The 19,204-nt window shown below is 61.9% G+C and overlaps 4 protein-coding genes across 5 annotated transcripts; 2 read left to right on the forward strand and 2 right to left on the reverse strand.

The window, feature by feature from the left end:
- Positions 1 to 2,596: 2,596 nt before the first annotated feature.
- TSPAN10 (tetraspanin 10) lies at positions 2,597 to 5,073 on the forward strand. Its single transcript, XM_072782242.1, has 2 exons — positions 2,597 to 3,464; positions 4,485 to 5,073. The coding sequence occupies exons 1-2, from the start codon at positions 2,842 to 2,844 to the stop codon at positions 4,840 to 4,842; spliced, it is 981 nt and encodes a 326-aa protein (XP_072638343.1). The 5' UTR covers positions 2,597 to 2,841; the 3' UTR covers positions 4,843 to 5,073.
- Positions 5,074 to 6,107: 1,034 nt separating this feature from the next.
- Positions 6,108 to 9,192, reverse strand: PDE6G (phosphodiesterase 6G). Of its 2 annotated transcripts, XM_072781983.1 has the most exons (4): positions 8,887 to 9,192; positions 7,362 to 7,639; positions 7,033 to 7,073; positions 6,108 to 6,684 (listed from the first exon to the last, which is right to left on the reverse strand). In XM_072781983.1, the coding sequence occupies exons 2-4, from the start codon at positions 7,505 to 7,507 to the stop codon at positions 6,608 to 6,610; spliced, it is 264 nt and encodes an 87-aa protein (XP_072638084.1). In that variant the 5' UTR covers positions 7,508 to 7,639; positions 8,887 to 9,192; the 3' UTR covers positions 6,108 to 6,607. The 2 variants fall into 2 exon arrangements, with proteins under 2 accessions (XP_072638084.1, XP_072638083.1); XM_072781982.1 differs by lacking the exon at positions 8,887 to 9,192 and having other exon boundaries at positions 7,362 to 7,879.
- A 2,255-nt stretch (positions 9,193 to 11,447) lies between these two features.
- OXLD1 (oxidoreductase like domain containing 1) lies at positions 11,448 to 12,681 on the reverse strand. The gene is made up of 2 exons (XM_072781980.1): positions 12,569 to 12,681; positions 11,448 to 12,029 (listed from the first exon to the last, which is right to left on the reverse strand). Exons 1-2 carry the CDS (start codon positions 12,626 to 12,628, stop codon positions 11,610 to 11,612), a joined length of 480 nt encoding a protein of 159 aa, XP_072638081.1. The 5' UTR covers positions 12,629 to 12,681; the 3' UTR covers positions 11,448 to 11,609.
- CCDC137 (coiled-coil domain containing 137) lies at positions 12,672 to 18,206 on the forward strand. Its single transcript, XM_072781981.1, has 6 exons — positions 12,672 to 12,898; positions 13,217 to 13,350; positions 14,775 to 14,997; positions 16,532 to 16,614; positions 16,747 to 16,826; positions 16,962 to 18,206. The coding sequence occupies exons 1-6, from the start codon at positions 12,783 to 12,785 to the stop codon at positions 17,175 to 17,177; spliced, it is 852 nt and encodes a 283-aa protein (XP_072638082.1). The 5' UTR covers positions 12,672 to 12,782; the 3' UTR covers positions 17,178 to 18,206.
- Positions 18,207 to 19,204: the final 998 nt, after the last annotated feature.

Genomic DNA, 19,204 nt, shown 5'->3' on the forward strand with positions numbered 1-19,204 from the left:
CAGCTCTGACCACCATAAAAAATCACATATATTCACGTCTTTGTTGGCTCCCTTGATGACTTCCTCTTCACCCGAGGTAAGCTCCTGCTGACTAGGGTCTTTGGCCGTGGCTCAGCACGCTCCCTGACATAGATCAGTGATCCACTGTCCGTCATCTATTGTATAATCGTACGTCTATTGTAAATCCGTTGTCACCATAAGTCTGTGAAGTGAGCTCCTCCAAAACTTAGTGACTTAACACAATGACCAGTTACTACCCACCCACCCCGGTCCTGCGGGTCAGGAATTGAGGCTGGGCCCCGTTGGGTCGTTGTCACGTGGGAAGCTGGGGCAGGGGGCAGGGGCATGAAGCAAGAACGCAAATCACAAATCATCACAAAATATGGTAAGTCGTGTCCCAAAAGCCCCGGGGAAGACGGGAGGCCCCTGCCTGCTGGGCAGGATGTGATCTAGAACTGGACACAGGGAGGAGATTTCGGGGGACGAACAAGGTCGAGGGCGTGAGAGCCAGCAAGCAGCCCGTGAGGCTGGATTGTAAGGTGGAGGGTCAAGTGGGGAAGTGCCTGGGGCTCGAATGTCAAACAGAAGAAGCACCAGGGGGAGAAGATGGCGAAGGCAGACTGGGCACGTGGCATCACGCGGGAGGTTCCCCCTTTCTCCTGCCATGAAAACGTGTGGAGGGTCCCTCTGCGACCTCCAAATAGCCCCGCAAGCCAATGACTGCCATTCGTGTCAACCTCCCACCTCCCAAAGCAACGAGGGAGGCATGGAGAGGTGTGTGCCCCTGTGTTCGAGCCCTGGCGTGGGTGGGGATCTGCTCGGAACCTTCCCTCCCACCGCCGTCCAAGCCAAGGAGAGAGGACAGGACAGGGTCACAGAGCCTTGAGCAGCCCTGTGTGCGGGGCAGCTGCGTGGCCCGGAGCCTTCAAGCGCTAGGACACGTGACGATGGTTGTGACCAAGTCCTGCCCCTGAGAAGAGAAGCTTGGAAGGAGGGAGGAGCCCGCGTACCTCAAAACCAGGAAGGATGTGATCTGGCCAGTGGACCCTGTCTCATTCTTACAGGGAATAAGCTGGGGGTAACTGGCGTTTAACTGTTGGCGGGTCTCCCAGGATTATTTCTGTGATCTGGCTCTCAGGGGTGAGCTGATGGAGCGGACGCTGGACCTGCCAGGCTGAGGCCCACACTGGGGCCCTGCAGTGGCGGCCACCAGGTGACGGAGGACCCCACCCCCGTCATGCCTGCACAGGGCTTCAGGGAATCCACAGCAAGGCTGCAATCTGCGCTTAAGAAGAAGGATGGGCTGCGTCTCAACAAGCAGAAGCTGTCCTAAGCCCTAAAACGTGATGCCTCACATGATCGGGTCGTGACTGTGGCGCCCTGCTTCAGCTCATAGCCCGGCGGCCCTGGGACGCACAGCTCAACAGGGCGGCGGGGGGAACGGGCAACGTGCAGCTGGAGACACCAGGGGCGGGGACAGCACACCTGTCCTGGTGGAGGATGGAGGGCGGGGAAAGGAGCCCCCTGCTGTCCCAGGTAAGCCAGTGCCCTGGGGGCCTCCACCCCCCATTGGGAATGTCTCCGCCTCAGAGGACCCTGGCCCCGGGTCCCACCCTGAGCCTGGCCGAGGGCTGGGGCTAGCCGGTAGGTGGACACCCAGAGGAGCTGACATCAGGATGGGGGTTTTACTGGCCAGGTGCCTTATCCTCACCCAGCACCTTGCTGCAGCTCTGAACCGTTTCCTACCCTGGCCCCTGGGCTCCCGGGGGGGGGGGGGGGGGGGGAGACGTGCGGAGGGCAGCACATGGCCAGTGGGTGGTGCCCCTTGGGGCCTTCGGGGCCTCCACCTGTCCTGCCCAGCCCCCGCTGCTGCTTGTGGACTGGAGGGCTCTGCTCGGTGCTGAAGGCCCCCCTGCCCTCCCCACCTCCCCCGCCCAGGCTGGGCTGGCACCAGCGGCCTGGCCTTGTGCTCCTCCTGCCCGTTGGGGTCTGGGCGGGGGGGAATCCTCCTGTGCTCCAGGTGCCCAGTGAAGAGGATTCCAGGCGGAGGGGGCCGGGGGTGCAGGAGGCTCGCTGCTGGTCAGCTGGCTTGGCGTGGAAGCCCTGCCCGAGGTGGGGCCACAGCAGCCTAGATCTCCCAGATTTCTGGGGCAGCCATGCCTCTCCTCCCTGCAGGGGGACAACGGAAGTCTCCGAGGGCTGGGAGGGGGTGGGGGGGATTTGAAATTGAGATTGACCATGAAGGGCCCAAGCGGGCAGACTTTCTCGCGGCTTCCGCAGACCCCCGCCGTGGGCTGCTCCTCCGCAGGCGGCCCTCCTCTACTCCCCACACTTGGTACAACCAGCGCAGCCGGGCGCGGCCGGGGGTCCTGCTCAGGGCCAGCCCGGGCCCCTTCCAGCTGCCCTGCGAGCCCGGCGGGTGCAGCCGTACGTGCAGCTCGGCGCTCAGAGCGTGGCGCCGACGGAGGGGTCCTGGCCGCTGGCTGGCCTGACGGGGGATGTACACGGCGCCGTCCCCGGGGCCAGCCCTTCGTGGTGGGGTGGGGGAGTCCCCCTGGACTGGCGGGGTGGGGAAGCCCCCCTGGACTGATGCTCTGGCTGCCACGTGCCTGGGGCCCACGGCCTCCGCGCTCAGAGGGCAGAAGGGACGGGCGTGTGCTCGCGGACACCTGCTGCCCAGGATCGCCTTGCTTGGCGTCCACCGTGAACGGGCCTTCTGGCGCCTGGCTGCATGGGACACGCCCGCTGGAGCCTCCCCAGCCGCCCCGGGCCTCTGAGCCTCTTCCCTGTTGCCAGGCCCCGACACCTGGCCACCAGCAGGTCACCTGCCTGTCAAGTATCATGTTGCGCCTGAGGTCTCCCTGTCTGTTCCTCGTTCCTCCACAGGGCGCTGGGTGCTGGGCCCTCCCCGGGAGCAGCCCACTCACCTCACACCACCCGGGGCCGGCACCCCGAGAGGACCAGATCTGGCGGGCTGGGGGCGATCCGGCCTCCCCTCTCCCCTTGGGAAGCAGCTGCCTGAAGTACCTGACCTTCCTGTTCAACTTTGTCTTCTCTCTGCTTGGTCTGCTGGCCCTGGCCATCGGGCTCTGGGGCTTGGCAGTCAAGGGGCCCCTGGGGAGTGGTGGGGTGGCCCTGCCCAGAGACCCCATGCTGGGGCTGGCGCTGGGGGGGCTGGCGGTCGGCGCAGTGAGCCTGGCAGGCTGCCTGGGTGCCCTCTGTGAGAACGCCTGCCTGCTGCACTGCTTCTCTGGGGGTCTCCTCGCCTTCCTGCTGCTGGAAGCTGTGCTGGGTGCCCTGCTGGTGGCCCTGTGGGGCCCACTGCAGGACGGCCTGGAGTACACCCTGCGTGCGGCCGTCGCCCACTATCAGGATGACCCCGACCTGCACTTCCTCATCGACCAGGTGCAGCGTGGGCTGCAGTGCTGTGGGGTGTCTTCCTACCAGGACTGGACGAGGAACCTGTGAGTCCCAGAGGCCACGGGGCAGGCGCGGCAGGTGCAGGGGGCAGTCCCTGGTGGTCAGCAGGCCACACCCGCGTACACCCACATGGATACAGTCGCTGGCACACGAGTGTGCGCACACACGCACATACACACACTCAGGCCCAGGCCAAACCCCGCCTCGGGTTTTCACCAGGACCAGGTGGACAGGGATCTTAGTGGGAGACTGAGCCCGCAGACTAGGAAGTGAGGAGTGCTTTCAGTGAGGTCGTCATGCAAAACGTCTGAATGTCAAGTGAACTTAGGCTCTTGGGGACATCGCTGTGGACTCCACAGGTCTCCCTCTACGGCGTGTGTCTGTGCATGTGGGTGTGTGTCTGTTGTGTGCATGCGTGTATCTGTGCATGTGTGTGCATCTTGCGTGTGCATGTGTCTCTTGTGCACATGTCTGTGTGTCTATGCATGTGTCTGTGTGTGTGCATGTGTGTGTGTCTAGGTCTGTGTCTGCATACGTGTCTGTGTGTGTGTGTGTCTGTACATGTGTCTGTGTCGTGTCTCCGTCTGTGTGTCTGTAAGCATTGTCTATTTAGGAACATGGCACGGTATGTTTTTACATTCTGCTTGAGGACAACTGACATGAGTAGTGGAGTCATATAGACACCTGAGAACCAGCCACCAGTACCCAACTAAAAAGTGCCAGGCATTCTAGAAGCATCCACGTGGCCTTCTCGTTGGTGGGCCGTGTGTGACTGGACTGTGGCAGCCCCCGTGGTGTCAGGAAGGGTCCTTGCTTGGCGGGGCCCACTCTTCCGGGAGACGAGAGCTTGTGTGTGAGGTTGGGCGGGGGCGAGCCTGCGTGTGCAGAGGCCGCCGCCTGCAGGACAAACCGTAGGAAGCGGGGCATCGAGTGCACAAGCCCGCGTGCGCGCATGTGAGTGTGCGGCCGCGGCGGTTTGAAGGGCAGGTAAGGGGCACCCGCCTTGGCACCGGGCCCCGCACCGTGGGCCCCGCCCGCAGTCTGAGGCCCCTGTGCCCTCACAGGCACTTTAACTGCAGCTCCCCGGGAGCCCAGGCCTGCAGCCTTCCCGCCTCCTGCTGCATCCGCCCCAGGGAAGATGCGGCGGCCGTCAGCGACCCGTGTGGCCTCGGAGCTCTGGGCCTGGATGAGGAGGCCGCTCAGAGGGTGGTGCATCTGCAGGGCTGTGGCCCCCTGCTGCGAGGGTGGCTCCGCAGGAGCCTCCGGGCCACTGGCGTCTATGCGATCGCAGTCGTCGCAGTCCAGGGGGCCGAGCTCCTGTTGGCCGCCGGGCTGCTGAGGGCCCTGGCGGTTCGCAAGGGGCTGCTGCAGAGCTCCAGAACCGCGGGGACGGGGGCACCCAGGGAGAGGCCCCCTGCCTAAGTGGCCCGGCTGGCCCAGGGCTCACAGCCCAGCAGGACACCCAGGAAAGGCATCGAGTCACCATGCATGGCCCAGACCCCTGGTCTCCTCCACCTGCTGTGCCTCCCGCCCCATGTCCACCTCCTTCCCGGTTCCCTCAACCCTGCTAGGGCGAGCCCCCTGCCACCACTTGATGTCACACTCTTTTGGAGACTTTTGTCCTCAGCCCCTGAGCCAGGCATGGCCCCCCGCCCCACCCCACCCCGCCCACACCGCCCGAGGCCTGTGTAAGCAGAGTCTGCCCCTCCCCCCCCCCCCGGCTGCTTGGATGAGGGGCCTGGCCAGTGGGGAGGGCTCGCGCCTGCCAAGACTGGATGGAACTCCATCAGGCCTCCACCTCTCTGCCCTGACCGTCACCTCCGACCCCCGCCCAAGGCTCTAAGCCCCCCAGATGCCTGCCGCTGAGGCCCAGCCCTGTGGCCCCACTCCCCTACCACCGGCCGGCCCTTTCCCGTCCACTGTGGTGGCCGGAAGCAAGACCCAGGCGGGAATAAACTTTCGTGAGATGCATGGCTCATACGGTAAATGGCACCAGTCTCAAGCGGGCAGCGTGGGGACTCTTCCCGACGTGAACACGGGGACCCGAGGCAGGGTCAGGGGCCCACGGCAGCGGGCTGCTCTCCCTCCTCCCTGTGGCCACCCAAGCTGGCCTTCAGCGCCTTCAGTTACCGTGAGTTTTTCTGGCTTTCACATAAATGGGATCACAGAGAGCCCTTGCCAAGAATCACCATCTGGTCCCTGTGGGATGAAGACACCCCACAAATGCCCCTGGTCTATGTGGACACACACTTGGGTGGCTTCCAGGTGGCAACTGCTGCTGGGGACAGTTTTACTAGGCCTGTGCGTGCAGGTGTGCCCGATTCCCCAGGGTGCGGCGTCCGGGTGGGGGGGGACTGCGGGGTCACTGGTGGGCACCTGTCCAGCCGCAGTGGACATCCAAGGACGGGCTGGCTGGGCCACTTGGCTGACTGCCCACTCTCCCTGCACCTGTCCCCTCACCTGGGCGGCAGGGCTGCGCTCTCCTCCTCCCAGCCTCACCAGTGCTGCCCAGCCCCCGACTCCCGGCCCCTGACCCCCACCACCCCCCGACCCCCACCGGCCAGGCTCTGCATCTAATGGGTCTCCCTCCTTCATGGCCTGGCCAGGGCCCCGCTGCCCCCAGCACCTTCATCCATACAGACCTGCACCCTCCAGCCCTGCCCCCCTACACACTCCAGACAAGTGAGTGGGGGCCACACTAACTTTACTCTGAAACAGGGACAGCAAGCATGGGCAATGCTGGACAGGATGCTTCCTGCTGCTGTGTTGGCTTCAGAGGGCTGCTGCTCTGAGGCCGCCGGGGACCCCCCCCCTTGCCCACTCAGCTCAAGGGCGCCAGCTGGGAAGACTAGTGAGGGGGGCTCGTCCTCGTCACTAGACCAAAGGAGGGGAGCGGGGTGTGATGCACATTCCTGGGACACCTGCCTGGCCTTCCTGCCCTAAGAGAAGGTCTGTGGGCCGGTGTTTGTGGAAGTGAAGCAGGGCCCGAGGGGTCCTGCAGGGAGCTGGTGGGCTTCTGGTAATGGGCGTCTGGGGGCTGAGGCTGCCACCCTGCGAGGGTCTCCAGACACACACTGGGCCATCTGGACACCGCGGGGGGGGGCCGGCCTCCTCGCAGGCACCCGGAGCAGGGAGCGGAGTGGGCGGCAGGGACCCTGGCCCCAAGCCTCTGGGTCAGGCTCTGGCGCTAGATGATGCCGTACTGGGCCAGCTCGTGCAGCTCCAGGTGGTTGAAGGCCTCCCAAGGGCAGATGACCGTGATGTCTGCAGGAGAAGGGACAGGGCATCAGGGGGGTCGTGGCCCTGTTGTCCACGCCCAGAGGTCCTCTTCCCAGGGTGTCGAGGGAAGCGTACGGGTACAGCACGCCAGGGAGGTGAGAGGACAGCGAGGGCCCCTCGGTGCTCTCCGGCACCTCCAAGTACCCGGCGAACCCACTGAAAGGAGCAGCCCCTCGGTGAGGCTAAAGCTCGGGGTTGGGGCAGAGGACAGACAGGCTTGGGGCGATGCCCTAGGTAAGCTCCGGCTGGAGACAGCACAGGGAGCACAGGGCCCCAGGCCCACGGCCCGCGGGAGAGTTGGGGGATCTGGGAAGACCCTAGATGCCGTCATACCTGTCCCCAGGCCTTCCATTCCAGGGATGTCGTCCCCAAACCTGCAGGACAGAGTGGTCAGGGCCAGTGGCCAGGAGGAGGGGAGTGGGGGTGCATGCGGGGACACAGGCTGGTGCGGGGGCTGTGGCCCAGTCACTAAGGGGCAGTGAGTGTGGTCCTCAGGGGGACAGTGCCAGGGGGCCCCGAGCCCTCCCACCTCCATGCTGAGGAATGAGGGGCACCACCCCAGCCTAGTAGGATGGTGGGACCGACCTCAGCCAGGAAAGGGTGGCCGCCCCCCCCAATTCCTGGGTAGCCTGCGGCTGGGCCCCTCCGCCAGCTCTGCTTACCCTTGGACGCCTTTCTTGGGGGGCTTGCTCTTGAACTGCCTGGTTTGCCGCTGCTTAAATTTGGGGGGCCCTTTTCTGGGAGTGACGGGCCCCCCAATCACCCTGGTGGCCGACCGGATCTCGGCCTTCGGTGGCTCCAGGTTCATGGCCAGGTTGGCAGAGAACCCACGGCGACGTCTGGCTTCTAGACTCCCTCACGCTGTGGGCTGGGGGCACACCAGTCAGCCCCCCTGCGGCTGCCCCCCTTGCAGGTCTCAACCAGCTGAACAGAGGAAGTCCTGGAACAGGAGACCCAGGGGGCCCTGAGCATGACCCCAGCAGGAGCAGCCAGCCAACTCCACGTGGGGCTCCACCTGGGGTCAGGCAGGGGGAATGAGGCCCCCAGCTGCACCCCCTCGGGAGTCTCCCCTTCTGCGTTCCCACCCACCGCAATCCCTGGGGGCAGGGACACCCAGTGTCATTCCTGGTGGCCGGGCACCAAGCAGTGCCAGTAACAGTCAAGGGAGAATTGGAGGGCAGGGTGCTGGGCAGGGAGGGGCCTGTCTGGGAACCAGTCCCGAGCTGAGCTGAGCAACCGTCTCCCCACCCCCACCCCGCAGTCTCTTCCCTCTCCTGGCAAATCCGCTGGCCACTCACTGGCTCAGACACTGCCTTGGGCAGCAGTGTGTCAGCTGCGGGTGTCCCTGAACCCGCTGCACAGGGTGACCTCCCCTCTGCCTCTCCCTGGACACCCTAAGCCCCACTGACCCTGCTCAAGGGCAACTCGGCTTCCCCTAAGCCTATTAGCACCAGAGGGTGACTCTAATCTCTCAGGGCCGTTGTGAGCCTAGAAAGTTCCGGGGGTAGCTCATGACACAGACAGGAGCCCCTCACGCCAGATGCCCAGGCACCACCCCCCTTGGGCCCCCTCTGCAGTGCCTGAGCGCAGCCTCGGGCCACCACCAGCTGCTGGCTACAGCATCAGGGCTGAGACCAACGGGTGGGCGAGGACAGGTGGTCCCACCAGGGGAAGGCTGCACCCCACATGACCCTTCCTCCCTGGGATGTGTCCTCTGGGCCAGAACCTGCACCAGCCCAGGAGGTGCACGGGGTCCACAGCGGCCAGCAGCAGGCCTGGTGGTCCCGGCTGCTCTGGCCCCTGACGCCCACGTCCCCAGCCCAGGTGGTGTAGGCCCAGCCGGACCCCTCCACCTGCCCCAGGCCGTGGGCCCGGTGTGCACACCCCAACCCATACAGGATGGCTACTCTCAGATGCCGGCCTCGTGCAAACCACCATCCAAGCTCTCCCAGCTGCCCCAGCCCCAGTCCAGTCTGCGGCCGATGCCCACTCGGGTTAGCTGAGAGGGTGGCCCTGGGGACTGCCTGCAACCATCACCTGATACAGGGGAGCCGAAGGTGACTGGCTGGGAGCCTCTCTGGATAGGACAGACCTCAGTGTGGCAGCGAAACGCCCGCCAACTCCCCGCCCTCTGAGCCTCGGGTAAGTGGCAGCCAAGACAGGCCACTGGGGAAGGTCACTACTCACCAAGCCCTGGGCAGGTCTCAGGGTCACGGGTGTGAGTGGCCAGGTATCCCCCAGCAGGGTGCCGGCTGGCCATTTATCCACCTTCTGGGTAAGCTGATTAGGATTGTCCCCTGACCCTATACTAATGAGATTGTCCGGGGCCACTCAGGAGGGTGAGGGCATCACCACGGAGGATTTAGGAGACAAGGGAAGGGGCCCGGGTGCAGTCAAGGGCTCGAAGGAACGATGAGGTGGGACGGGGTCAGGACAGGGATGGGCTGTGCCATCACAACCACCGGAGAAGGGCAAGACTCTGCTAAAGCTGCTTGTCTTCAAAGCAAAGAACAAACTGAGCTGGCTGTTGTCTTGGGACCCCCCCCCCCACTTTGTCCTCTGACCTTCAAAAAACCTGTCTTCACAGCCCCCAGCGTCCTGTGTAGTCAGGCCACTATCTACTCTTTTGGGCTCACCTTCTCTCTCTCACCTCACTCTATATGCTCCCAGCCCCTTTTCCACCGCAGGATCTTTGCATCTGGGATCCCTGGGTGGCGCAGTGGTTTAGTGCCTGCCTTTGGCCCAGAGCGTGATCCTGGAGACCCAGGATTGAATCCCACGTCAGGCTCCCGGTGCATGGAGCCTGCTTCTCCCTCTGCCTGTGTCTCTGCCTCTCTCTCTCACTGTGTGCCTATCATAAATAAATAAAAATTAAAAAAAAAAAAAAAAGGATCTTTGCATCTGCTGCACCGTGTACCTGTCTCATTGCCTCTTCCTGGGGCCTCAGAGCGCTGCCCAGGGGTCACTTCCTCAGGGCAACCCCTCAGGATAGACCAGGATGCCTATTTCATAGGGACTCATGGAGGCTACAAGTCCTTCACGTTTACAGTTGTACACCTGGATGACGCTCATGTTGACCTGTCTTCCACGTCAGAGCAGCACGCAGCAGCCGTTTCCAGTAGACCCCAGCTTCTAGCCCAGCGCCAGACACGACACAGGTGGTCAACCAGGCCCGTGACACAAATGAATGAACAGACAAGACCCACACCTGGGTGATTCTGGGCGAGCCTGGAGCTGGCACCTCGGGCATCCCCGACTCCCGTGTGCTACGTGTCGGACGAGCTCACCTGGCTGCAAGGACAAGGTGGCTGCCCTCTGGAGACATCTCACACCGCACAGCACTCCGCTGTGACGCTTGCTCTCTGCAGTGGGGCTAATTTAGTGGGATCCTCCAGATGTGCACCTGCACACACGCACAGGTGCGTACAAAAAAACCTCTGCGTCTCGGATGTAAGCCACGGCCTTGTGGAGCCTCGGAGCCCACCACGCATTGCTGTGCTGCTGTCTCTGGGGAAAGTCTTTCTCTTTCTGGGACATTTTCGAACTTGTAGGAGAATGGGTTAAACGGGCAGCTCTCTGAGATACAGCCTAATAGAGCTGTGTCACCATAAACCAGATTTCTCCGGCAGCCCGGGTGGCTCAGCGGTTTAGCACCACCTTCAGCCCAGGGCGTGGTCCTGGAGACCTGGGATCGAGTCCCACATCGGGTTCCCTGCAGGGAGCCTGCCTCTCCCTCTGCCTGTGTCTCTGCCCCTCTCTGTCTCTCGTGAATAGATAAAAATAGAATCTTTTAAAAATAAATAAACCAGATTTCTCTGAACCATCCAAAGCCTCCGGAAAGGAGGCACGTAGCTGTCCAGAAAGACAGCCTGAACTACAGGCATCTGACGAGGCACCGCGTTTTGCTTCCATTCTCTCGCCCACACATCTCTATGGAACACGCTAGCTTTATGTTAAAGCTCCTCCCTGGGAAGGCCTGTTTACCAGCTCAAACCCGTCATGGATTTATGCTACAACCTTAGCTTTTCCTTTAGATGAGAGAAAACACACACAAGGTCCTTGGCCTCTGCTCCATCTAGGCCGCTGGTATGAGCGCCTGGGCTTGCTGGGGGAGGGAGATAAGTGGGGTTAGTTCCATGATGGGGGTGAGCAGGAGGTGGAGATGGGCAGTGGGGGCCCAAAGATAAAGTTCTTCCTGGGCTCAACGGTCCTGTGGCCAGGTCTGCAGCTGAGGACCAGGCTAGTGCCAGGAGGCTGATTCTAGGGCTGATGCCGGAGGCCTCCGGGTCCTTACACCTGGCCAGTTGCCTCATTGGTCGTGGCTAAGTGGGTTGGGAGGGCTGGAGGGTCAGGCCCCTGCGGGCTGATGCACGGCTTTCTACCTGGCTGCTGAATGGGTTGTCTCCCCAGGAGCCCTGCAGCTGGAAGAACGGACCCTTCCCAGGCTGCCGACCGGGGTTCCTGCCTGCCAAGGGCTTTGCCAATGGCAACTTCATGGGACTGGGTGATCCTCCCTCGGCCACTGAGAATAACCAGAGCTGACCTCGGGGCAGGACTCCTGGGGTGCGGGGGCATGGAAGGGGGCTCCTGGGGTTGTCATTATGCGGATATTCAAAGCAATGGATCTTACTTCACTTGTATAGGTTGGTGAAAGCTATAGGCTGACGATAACACTTGGATGGCAACCCCAACCTGCTTTCTTCGACAACGTAACTTAAGTCCTAAGGGAACAGCACAGAAACCTCCTGTCCAACCACAAGAACTTATTTATTCTCAGATAAAGTCAGTAAATGATGCTTCCTACTGCCGTCTGACACCTGCCACGTGAAGGGCCGAGAATAAAGCTCTGTGTTGCTCCCTGTGGTGGAGCCGTCTGGCTGGAGCCTGTGTGGTTGTTCGGGTGAGTCGGCTCAGCCTCCACTCCTCACTCGGAGCTGGATCTCCAACCTGAGGAAGGCCTTGAGGTTCTGGTCAGCCACGTGTTCCTCCAGGGCAGCCAGGGCGCGCTCCCCACCATCCTGGTAGTGCTGCAGCAGCGCATCTGCGTACTCCACCCACACGCAGTTGGGGCAGCCACTCATGCAGCAGTTTGTGGGGAGCTGGAGCTCAGGGGGCGGGGCATACGGGGCTTCTGCAGGGCCCCCGCCGGGCAGGGAGGACTTGGGCTGCCTGGTGCCATCTGCACCTGATGGACAGCCCACCTCTGCGTGGTCCTTTCCAGACTCTCCGTGGCCGTCACGGACCTGGATCCGGGCCTGAGGCCTGTAGAGAATGCTGCTGCCTCCGGGAAGCCTTGGGCGCGGGTCCCAGCTGCAGAGTGGCCGCGGCCCCTAAGAGGACAGATGCTCGTGAGGCCTTGCCTGCCCCCAGCTCCGGGGGAACTGGCAGGGGGCTCAAGGTGGTGCGTCTCTGCTTCCTCATCTCCCAGGAGACCTGAGATAGGTTACTTCGCCTGCAGACTCGGTTTACCCTCTGTGACGTGGATGTAAGGGCCAGGCAGATGCTGAGTCAGGGACAGGCAGTCCGTGCACACTCCAGCAGGTGCGGGGGGCGGGTAGGTGGCACCCCACCGTGGGCAGAAATGGGGGCAGGGTGGAAGTGGCTCCTCCCTCCCTCTACCGGGCTGGGCCATCCCCCGCGGCCCTGGCCTCCCCCAGGTCACCGCCCAAGGCCCCGAGGGCAGCCCCCTCCCCCCAGAGGCACGGTTGCGCCCTTCTGTGCCTTCTCCGGCCCGGGCCGCACGGTCCTGTCCCCTGCTCTGCCGTCTCCGGGCCCTCGACCCTGCCGCGCCGCCTCGGCCTCACTGGCGCGAGGAGCAGGAGCAGGAGCGCGGGTCCCCGGCCTCCCGCACGCGCCCGCCGGTACTTGCCGCAGCGCGCGCAGCAGCTGCCGCCGACCGGCCTCCCCCGGCCAGGCTCCGCAGCAGCATCCTCTGCACACGCGCGTCGGCCCCGCCGGCGGCGTGACGGGCAGCCACCCTGGCCAACGGGCGGCGGGCTGAGCGCAGGAAGCGGAAGTGGCGGCGTGGGGCGGGGCCCGCGGAAGGGCGGAAGTGCCTTGGCCCGGGAGCGCCCGGCGTGGGGATGGCGGCGGCCCGACGCGGAGGGGCTGCGCCCGTGTGCCCGGGGGGTCCAGGGCGGCCGCAGGGGCGGCAGCCGCCGGGGAAGCAGCGCTCAGCGCCGTGGCCCGGGCCGCGCAGGTGGGTCTCAGCGCCCGCGCTCCCTGCCCGCCCCGCTCTGCCCGGGGGGCGGGCGCGCCGGAGGATCGGCTTGGGGGGGGGTGGTGCGGAGGCTCAAGGGTCTCCGGCCGGGCACTAGGCAGCTGCCCTCCCGCCCTCCTGGGCCAGCGCCTGCGAGAACCCAGCGCAGGGGCGGCCCCCGGGCAGGATGCGCCCTCGCCGGGCCCGCACCCCAGCAGCCAGGCGGCCTGCCGGTGCCCTTGCCAGCCCAGCTTCGGCGCCTCTGACTCCGCCTATGCCGAACCTAGCTCGCGTCCCACCCTCCTATTCTCGCTCCAGCAAAGAAAAGAAGAAAGTGAATTGCAAGCCCAAGAACCAGGATGAACAGGAAATCCCCTTCCGCCTCCGAGAGATTATGAGGAGCCGCCAGGAGATGAAAAATGCCACCAGTAACAGGAAGAGGAAGAGAGAAGGTAACGTGCAGGCCCGGGCTGGGCGGCGATGCAGCTGTGTGTGTCCCAGTCCCCAGCTGCCTGGATGTGCACCCGGGCTTCAGCAGAAGAAACCCGCCAGCTCGCGGTGGTCCGAAGGTGCAGGAGCACGTGGGGCTCTGACCAAAGGCTGGTGTCCCCAGGGCCAAGGAGGTGGCTGGCAGCAGGTGGCAGCGTGGTTTCAGATGAGGCTTTTTTTTTTTTTTAAGATTTTAACTTATTTATTCATGAGAGAGAGAGAGGCAGAGGCACAGGCAGAGGGAGAAGCAGGCTCCATGCAGGCAGCCCGACGTGGGTCTGGATCCCGGGACCCCAGGATCACACCCTGGGCTGAAGCTGCTAAACCGCTGAGCCACCTGGGCTGCCCTCAGATGAGGTTTCGACAGAGCCCTCTTGTAAGGATTGTTGATTCCCGCCCCCCAAACTAGCAGAGATCCATCCGAAGGGATGATGGGTTCAGATGTACTTTGAGAAACGATCTCTGAAACAATTGAGGGCTTGGGCAGGGCAGGCCAGTGAAGCTGTTGCAAAATGATGTGGGGAGAAGTGGCTGTTTTCCGGAGGTGAAGGAGGGAATTGATGAAACCCTGCCTCCCCCAAAAAGCTTACCTTTCCAACCCCTCACTCAAGGCCGGGTTGGGTGCGTACCTGTCAGCCTCTGCCAGAGAGGACACGGAGAATGGAGTCTGGCTTGTTGGTGTTTTGCGCATATACGTTTGTCTTCTCAAGTTTTTACATCGATTTTTTTGTAACCTTCTGGTTTTTCATTGGGAGGTATACGGGTATAAAGAGATAGTGACAGAGGCAGGGAAGGTGGGAAGTACAGTCGGTGTACTGGCGCCAGCGGAAGGTGGCACATTTTGAACTGTGCTTTACTGAACTGGTTCTTAGTTTGGGTTATTTAAGACCTACAGTCACACACAGTGGTGAAAGGTATAAGGTATGGCATAGCGCCCCTCCCTGTCTCTGAATCCTGCTCCTCCACCTGAAACAAAGCACTGTTCATCCTCCCATATACCTGCCGCAGAGAAATACCACACAAGTTCTCATGTATCCATGATGGAAAAGCTACACGTTCCTTCTGTGCATTGGTTAACGTTCTGGGTTTGTGCGGTGAATCATTACATAAACGGGGTAGTGATTCACCGAGTCCCCAGTTGACTAATGTTTAGGTTATCTGGCTGTTTTCCTTTTGAACAGAGCTGTGGTGGATGTCTTTGATGCCCAGCAGTGGGCGTGCAGATCCCTCCGCGTGGCTGCCTGAGCTGGGCATTGCAAATCCTCTCTAGCTCCCGTGGTTGGGCTGCCCCCACTTACTGGAGTCTGGTCTTCCCTGTGGCTCCGCACAGGGACAGGAGCATGGAGCCCCCCAGCACCACACCCCCGACATCTCCTTTTGTCCTCAGCCCAGGTGGCCTTCAGAAAGACACTGGAGAAGGAAGCCAAGGGAGTGGAGCCGGACATCGTGGTCCCCAAATTCAAGCAGAGGAAGTGGGAGTCTGAGAAGGCCTACGTCCAGCGAATGGAGCAGGAGGCCCAGCACGTGCTCTTCCTCAGCAAGAACCAGGTGGTCCGGCAGCCTGAGGTGCCAGTGGCTCCCAAAAAGGAGAAGTCGGAGCGGAAGAAAGCGTGAGTAGGGGTGAGGTAGGGATCCTGTGACTGTTCTCTGCGGTGACAGTGTTTTCTTGCTGGGGGACCAGCACCCCACCCCACGACTCAGGGGGAGCACAGAAGGAAGTGAAAACCTGGTTGGTTGCTGAGCGTTTTTCTCTCTGTCAGAGCTTCTTAACCCTGGGGGTTCAGGGAGCCTCTGAATCCACAGAACTCGTGGCCTAGCTTTGTCTTTGCCTTTCTCATCAAGGGGGGCCAAGAGCCAGATGAGGTCGAGGGCAGTTGTAATGGGGGAGAAGGGGAGATGAGGCTGATGCTCGCTCAGGAAGGCTTGCTGGCTCCTGGGGGACCATGGTTGCCCGCTGGAGATGGGTACTGCAGGTGGGGGATCCCACGCGGCTCTGGGGCTCCCCTGCTTCTGCCTGGCTGATGCCACCTCTTCTCCGAGAACCTGATCTGGGGTCGTTTCCCTGAAGTTGGGGGGCCTTCAGCTGTGACCTCTTTCGGTTCCAGTGCCTCATCTGTAAAGCGGGGATACTGGCATGTCCAGCGGGGGCTCGGGTGAGATCCTTGCAGGGTTCCTGAGGGTGGCATCCGGCACCAAGAGGGAGCCTACCACCAGCTGTAGCTCCTCTGCCCCCCAGCCTTGTAGAAGCCTGGGAAGGAAGCCATGGGCCGCCTCCCTGGGCCTGTGGGCAGGGGCTGAGAGGTGGTTTTTTTTTCTTTTATAGATTTTACTTATTCCTGAGAGACACAGAGAGAGGCTGAGACACAGGCAGAGGGAGAAGCAGGCTCCCTGCGGGGAGCTCGATGTGGGACTCAAGCCCAGGACCCCGGGGTCACGCCCCAGGCCAAAGGCAGATGCTCAACCACTGAGCCACTCAGGCACCCATGGGAGGTTGTTTCAATAAAAAAAGAGCTCTTTGAGATGTTCCTGCCATAACTGTGGTTTTTGAGATGAGCTGCTCCAAGCTTCATTTAACAGCTGTGAGGGTTGCAGATGGTCTGCAGCCTCCTGGGGCTGCCCGCACCCGAGCGCTCTCCGTACTGGTAGTCAGCTCAAGTGACAAAAAGTACGTCACAGAAAACTGTCCCACGTGCCACCTAGAGCCGCAGCGATCTCCTGAACACAGTGCTGCTCTATGAGACCGTTTAGGTGCAGCAGCACAATCCACATTGGGGCCAGTGAGTCTTGGGGTGGGGATGGGGGGCATTGTATACAGCACGGCCAGCAACAGCCTGGCCTCTACCCCTGAGGTGCCAGGAGCACCCCACCCATTGTGACCACCCAGAATGTCTCCAGGCGTGGTCAGGTGTGCCCTAGGGAGCACAGTGTCCCCCACTGAGAACGTGGACTTGGAACTCTGGGGCCTGCTGTTCAGGGCCCCCTCGGGCGCATGGCTGTGGGGGTAGGTGGTTGCCAGAGTGGGGACTTGGCAGCAACTCGCTGGGCTCTGCTGTGGGGCATCCTCCTGGACAGGGGTGACCTCTGCCTTGAGTCCGATGAGGTGAGACTTTAGGAGTCTGAGCAGCATTGTGCTTTCTTTCTCAGGTTCCAGCAACGGCGACTGGATAAAATCCGGCAGAGGAGGGAGGAGAAGGCAGCAGAAAGGCTGGAGCAGGAGCTGCTCCGAGGTAGCTCTTCCTGGGCACCTATGTGTCAGCGGGGTTGGGGGGTGGCAGGCGGCCGATGGGTGGCCGGGTCCTGGGGCCCGGGGTTGGTGGTTGCATGGGCAGAGGCATCAGTGTGCTCCTCTGTCCCCCCAGACCCAGTGAAGTTTGGCGAGGTGGCCCTGCAGCCCCCAGAGCTGACTGCCCAGCCCAGGTCGAGCGCGAGCAGGGGCCAGGTAAGTAGGCCTGGTCGGGAGCCTGCATGGAATGCCACATTCTCACCAGGCATACAGCTGTTGGACCAACACGGGTTCTTCATCATCTCCCCTCCTTCCTGAACCTGGCATCAGTCTTCCATCTCTGTTCTTTAGCCTGGGAAGAAATCGCTGATGCTGAGGAAGCTTTTGAGCTCTGGTGGCATGTCCCAGTCTCTGACCACGTCACTGGCCCGACAGCGGATTATTGGGGAGGAGAGAGAGCGGGCCGTGCAGGCCTATAGGGCACTGAAGAAGCGGCAGCAGCAGGGGACTCAGTCACCACAGCCACCCCACCTCGCTTCCAGGAAGAAGGCAGAGACGTGTCTGTGACGGCAGGACCAGGGCATCCACGCCTGTGTGGGGGGAGGACGAGTACACGGCCTGGAACACACACTGGGACTCTCAGGGGCCCCCATGGACTCGCTCTCTGGTGCAGAAGGCTCCAGGCCTTTGCTCTCATTTTTTCTCCTTAGGATGGCTCTCCTGTGAGTGACCGTCTGCTTGTGTGTCTGAAGTCCCCATAGAGTGGCCAACAGCTGTTTGGGACACAGTCGGGCACACCTAGCCTCATTCCCCTGAAGCTGGCATCACTCACAGCTTTGTTCTGAATACTCAGGTCCAGGCTGAGATAACTCAGGGCCACTTTAGGGAGGACAGTCCTTAAACGCCAGTCCACTGGAGAGACTAAATGCCAGTCCACTGGAGAGACCGTGCTCGCTCGGCCGAATCTAACTGAAGCTCTGTGGGGCTGAACAGCACAGCATGGCTGAAAGCACAGGCCAGGCAGCAGGTCGGGGTCCACATCCCTACAGAGGCAGGTGGAGCCCACCCAGGCTCTCACTGGGGTACAGAGACTGATGGCACCACCCACACCTAGTGGGTTTGAGAGGAGGTTGGTTGGGGAAAAAAGAGGTATGAAACCGTGTGATGGCAAGGACAGGACCCTGGCCCAGGTCCTGCCTGTGGTTAGAAAAAGGCGATGTGGGAATTCCTGCCAACCACAGGGCCTGGTGAGGTTTGACCCTTCCACGAGAGCCGAGGGAGGGAAGAAGGGAGGGCGGGCGGGCGGGCGTGCATGTCCAGACAGCAATGTGCTTAAGACCTTAAGGGGAGAGTCCTGCTGCTCCTACCCTGGTGAGGACAGCACCTGGCTCTGCTTGGGCTCACCAGTTCTGGCTCTGTAGCTGGCAGACGTGGGCCTGGACAGTCCAGGAAATGCTCTATCTCAGCCTTGGCCAGGTGGCCCTGCAGTATGGCCCTACACAGGCAGTGTGCTCTGTGGGATCCTTCTTTTGCCCTTGTTTGCATCCTTTATTTTTTTTTTAAACTTGAGTTAAACAAACTTAAGTTGAAGTTGTATTTGTGCTCGAGGGTGTCTTTCTGTGTGGTGGGGGCCCTGTCCTACATTGGGTGACCAGGAGTGCTAGGCGCCCTGCAGCAGCCAGGACTCAAGCCAGGTCTCCAGTGGCAGTGGGGTGGGCAGCACGCCTGCTCCTTCAGTGGCTGGCACCCTTTCTGCGGTAAGATTCCAGGACGTGGCACAGTGGCAAGACCAGGACTGAACGAGTCCCTGAGAAATGCCCATGCTCCTGGACGTGTTGCCAAGCGTGGCACTAAAGCAGGAAGATGGAAACAGGTTGTGGCTGGAGGAGGTCTGCCTTTCACAACCAGGTTCACCAGTCACATGGCATATGGAATCCTCTCAGGCCTGTCAGAGTGTCCCCAAAACTCAACAACTTGGCCCGGGGTGGCTTTATCATGAGATGTCACCAGATGTAAAGTTTGAGGTGGAGCCTGTGCCAGGGGGCCACCCCTGAGAGATGGTGCCCAGACTGGGGTCACCCCAAAGACAGCCAGGTGCTTGTCTCCTGAGCGTGCACGGTGTGTAACTGAAGCAGGGCGGGGTGGGGGTGGTGGGTGAAGGCTGGGGACTCTGGGTGCCAAGTTGTCTGAAAGCCACAAGGACTTCATCCTGGGGTGGAGGCCATTCACACCCAGGGCTGCATGGGGCGATTCACGGGACAGTGACGCAGCACACAGTGATCCCAGACTTTCCAGAGAGGAGCACGTCCACGGGGTGGGTGGGGGGCAGAGACTCAGCCCCAGGGGCCCCGCAAGAGCTTCTCGGAGGCATCCAACTCCTGTATACAGACCCTGGCAGCGAAGTAGCCAAGTGGAAACTGCGGCTGAAGCCTGGGCCCTGCTCTGCTCTGCACGTCCGGAGGCCCTACTAGCCTCACCCGCCAGCTGAGCTGAAGAAATCCATCTGTAGGAAACACCACCACACCCGGAGCAGAGGGCTTAACCCCAACCACAGTGGGCTGAACAGCAGCCCTGAGAACATGTCTCATTGTAAC

The sequence above is a fragment of the Canis lupus genome, chromosome 16 (genome assembly GCF_048164855.1).
Source record: "Canis lupus baileyi chromosome 16, mCanLup2.hap1, whole genome shotgun sequence".
Lineage (NCBI taxonomy): Eukaryota > Metazoa > Chordata > Mammalia > Carnivora > Canidae > Canis > Canis lupus.